The sequence below is a fragment of the Priapulus caudatus genome, unplaced genomic scaffold (genome assembly GCF_000485595.1).
Source record: "Priapulus caudatus unplaced genomic scaffold, Priapulus_caudatus-5.0.1 Scaffold81, whole genome shotgun sequence".
NCBI lineage: Eukaryota > Metazoa > Priapulida > Priapulimorpha > Priapulimorphida > Priapulidae > Priapulus > Priapulus caudatus.
Genome location: NW_014577142.1, coordinates 233,174 through 237,670, shown reverse-complemented (window position 1 = coordinate 237,670; position 4,497 = coordinate 233,174). Strand labels below are relative to the sequence as shown.

Sequence of the window (4,497 nt, the reverse complement as noted above, 5' to 3'; positions counted from 1 at the left end):
CCGTCCGTCCGTCCTTCCGTCCGTTCATCCATCCATCCATTAAACAATCAATCGATCGATCCATCCATCCATCCAGCCATCCATCCACCTAACAACTACTTTTTCTATCTCCATACTTAGCAATTTCTCACTTAATTACTCTTATTATTGCCGAATTGTGTAGATAGAAAATAATTTCGTCTTGCCTGCTATCGTAAAATTCACAAGTTTGCTTCTCTCGTATGGATGTGCCCAAGTCCCCCAGAATGCGTGCATCGCTGGGAAGACCACTCCCTTTTATATTCCATGCAGATTTAAAAGGTAAATTTATAATAAAGACACGTGATACAAAATCACACAATTAATTACACTGTAGAAAATATTAAAGTCATGTAAAGTTAGCAATATTGGCAAGCACTCGATTACAACTGTAGTGCATCATTTACATCAGAGATATATGCATATAAATACTATAAAGAATAATAGGATTATTTATCGATATTGTTTGTAACTGTACAATTATTTTATTACCATTAGATAGGTTTAATTGCGCTATTTAATGTATTCACATAACAGTTGTATCCACATATGTAATTATTACAACAGAAAACTAAACGAGTTGCTTGTGAGTCGATGTCTGCTAAGACGCGATCAGTGGCGTTGGCTACAGGTATAGGCTTACAACTCATTGTGTTTTTAATAACAAGGAGCAGTCAGTGACATTTACTAGTTTTACAAAATACAAACTAGTATGAGTACCTGTCCAATGCCTTGTATGAAACGAACTACAAGCAGCGCCTTGTAGCTATAGCGGGAAGCTACCGGAGCTAGAAGCGCCATGACAGAGGCGAGCATCTGACCGTATCCGTACACCCGTTTGCCACCAAGGTATGTCGCCAGCCAACCACCAGGTAGCTGTGTTAGCAAATAACCCCAGAAGAAGGCGCTCAAGACGATACCCTGTGTAGGTTTGCTCCATACAAACTCTCCCGTCTGCAACGATGAAATAACACATCTATAATATGAAGAGCTAATAATACATTGTTATTATTAACTGTATTATTAGCTCTATTAATATCAGGAGCAAATGAAAACAACCGTTTCATTGCATTCATTACTCCTAATATAATATCATTTTCTTCCCGTTCTATGGCGATATAATATGATATTCGTCTAGCCCTAGCGTCAAAAATAAGAAAAACTAATAGGGTTCAATAACCTTAATAATAATTATCAATATTATTAGTAATATAATAATTAAACTTCAATAACCAATACGCGGCGATACCTCGTCGTCAGTCGTGTCGTTAGATAGCGTGACTGTCGCCAGACAGCGGTCGCCAGTCTCGCCTTCTAGATCGCCGTCAGCGTCGATTCCGGCCTCTGCCCTCACGGCCGTGTTGTTCACCATGCAGACGATAGCGACGCTCATGTTAAAGCGCTGAATGTAGAGTACGACGAAGCCGAAGAAGGCAGCCAGCGCCAGTGCAAACCGCGACGAGAAGAGGAACGGCGCTGAAAGCAGCAACGTCCGCGACACATATGAAATATGTATTATGGCAAGCAATCAACAATTGACATCAATTCAAAATTACCTTCAATCTCTATAATCTCTATAATAGTCACAATAAAAAGCACATTAACTATTTTATACTATACAATCAGTAAGTTAACGGATACAGGACGAGGAGTCATATCCTTTACTTCAATAAGCATGTGAGCAGGGCTATGGAATGACAGCTAACCAAAGACAACGTATCACGCACTGCCTTGTGAAGTGCATTCTATCTACAACCAACCAACATGAAGCGTTGGAACTTGAAAGATTATTCTTCCACTACTTTATTGGGTATACGATTGATTTGCTGTAAAGAATACACTTTTGTGTAGTACCATCTCATATTGCGAAGCATCAGTGGCCGCTGAATTTTTTGCATATCAAAGGGCGAGAAAGAAATAACATAACTTAAACGAAAAACATACAACCAATAAAGCTTAACGCACCTTTCAGAATTTCAGTTCTCTCCATTTCTTCGATTCGGTCTTCTCTGCCCATTTTGTGTGTAAAGTCTCTGATGTCGTACTATATGATACGTGTGTCATATGTACACACGTAGAGACACAATAACACTTTCCTGCGCTTATGCAGCGGTATCAAAAACTGGTGTGCTGGCTGTTTAAATCTTTCCTCTCTTCGCGCTTGCAGCGCAAAAATGTCAATGACATTGGCAGTGGCGGATACGGGAAAACAAGAAACGGCGTGATGTCGTTCACAAGAGTCGGTTGATTCAGTTCTCCCGTCTTTCTCAATTGTCCGCGAACAACGCATGAATGCTGGCCAACCGCATGGCAGAAGACGGCCGATCGTGTTGCTTTGCGTCGGTATTTCTCACGCATAAAAACATTTCGCATCAGTTTTAGAAATGGCCGGTTTGGCGATGCGGAACTCTAGCTGGTTAGCGCACAGGCAGTGTTTACAATGCTCCTCGTGCCAGTGAACACGACAGAGGTGTACGTATACAGGTTCGCTAGTATGGAAGCGCATAATTATGTACACAGATGGTATGTCGCATGAGCGCCCAAGCGGAGCTATTCTTGGCATTCAGCAACCACTACTCGGAGTTCCACGCAACGATGCATTTCATCCAGTTGGCTCTTTGATCGCGACGCATGTCGGCACACCGTCGAAAATGTTGTTTAGGATGTCATGCCTAGTTGTCTAATTACCTGAATAAATAATTACCGATCGTAACCTGTTCGCCAAGTGTATTTATTTACTTAGCGTATATGTTTTTTGTCCAATTGAATCCACACGTTCATACTTATTATCAAGAGCCCATTAACCCCTAATTATTAATGGTTAATTATTAATTATAATTATTAATAATTATTAATTATAATTATTAGTAATTATTAATTATAATTATTAATTATTATTAATAATTATTAATTATAATTATTAATTATTATGGGGTTAATGGGCTCTTGTTACTATAGATAACACTCAATGATATAGCCATGCAATGAACCAGCGAGACAACTTTGAGACCAACAAGATAGTAGACATATTGCAGAATAATAATAAACGATCATCGTGAAATTAATAAAGTAATTGCAGTTATAATTTCAGCGTCGTTTAGTGTTTGGAACAGCATTGTATATGCGAAAAACGGGCACATTACTGATATACCCTACTATATTATATGAAGTGGCATTTCATATATTTACCATAGAATTCATACGACCTATAGTATTTGATGAAATGAAATTACCTCTTCCCTCTTCTCTCTCGTTCCCCTTCTATCTCACCCTGTCTATTTGTCTCCGGCTCCCCCGCCCCCTCTCTCTCCTCTCACTCTCTCTCGCGCGCGCGCGTGCGCTTTCCTTTGCATCATAATTTGGTTTTTGATGGCAACCGTGAACTAATTAGCTCACGATCGAATCTTAATTGCTTATGTCATACATTAACTCGCCTTCACCTCTCCTGGACGTGCACGCCCATGGGCGATATTTAATAGTATGTATACATTATATATATATTAGGGGTAAATAATATCAAAGGTTATCTCGATTTTTTTCATCTTATTTTTTATTTCAATACTTATTTCAAAGATAATCTTAATACAGTTATCGCTCTTAAGATTTTTTACCCGTGATATACATCCCCATTGTAGCGCCATAGTATACCGTGAATAGTCGCACCTTTAGAACGAACATACACACCCACGCACGCCGCACGCACGCACGCACGCACGCACGCACGCACGCACGCACACACACACACACACTACACACACACACACACACACACACACACACACACACACACACACTGATCATATATAGTATTCCGTGAATAGTCGCACGATATAGGAACGTACGTACGTAGTGTAGGAGTGTTTTAGGAGAGCGTATGCGCTTGAATATGATTACATGATTCATGATTACATGATTACATGAATATGATTGAATGATGATTCAAGATTTGTGAATCAAAAAAATTCTGCAGTTCACAGATATGATGGGAACGTTCCCGATCAGCCCTCGCATCAACGCTGTTCGCCATGGCCCAGGTACGTGATATGTTAACGTTTACAGATCGTTCCTATCACAAAGCGGCGCACGAATTTCGTTAGCAACACAAGGAACTAGGTTATTGGCTATAAATTCAAATGAGAGCACACATGATACATACAATGGACTGTAAAAATAGGGGCTTACACGCTTAGAAAAAAAGAAGTGTATATAATAGGACCACATATATTTCCAGAGAATAAAATATACGTACGGATGAACACAATAGCATTAATTATCCACATTATAGCTACATACACACACACATACACACACACACACACACACGCACGCACGCACGCACACACACACACACACACATGCGCGCACACACACACACACACACACACACACACACGCTCGCCCACGCACACACACACACACACACATGCGCGCGCACACACACACACACACACACGCACGCACGCACGCACACACACACAC

General features: G+C 40.3%; 1 protein-coding gene across 1 annotated transcript in view; it reads right to left on the bottom strand.

Annotated features, from left to right (window-relative positions):
• LOC106821645 (sialin-like) overlaps positions 1–2,442 on the bottom strand; it is a 5,918-nt gene extending 3,476 nt beyond the window's left edge. The window contains exons 1-4 of the mRNA XM_014826535.1: positions 1,984–2,442; positions 1,268–1,494; positions 739–972; positions 186–273 (exon numbers count right to left, since the gene is read on the bottom strand). Of these exons, the coding sequence (XP_014682021.1) occupies positions 186–273; positions 739–972; positions 1,268–1,494; positions 1,984–2,035 (601 nt within the window). The 5' untranslated portion in view covers positions 2,036–2,442. The remainder of the gene's footprint in view (positions 1–185; positions 274–738; positions 973–1,267; positions 1,495–1,983) is intronic.
• Between the last annotated feature and the right edge of the window lie 2,055 nt (positions 2,443–4,497).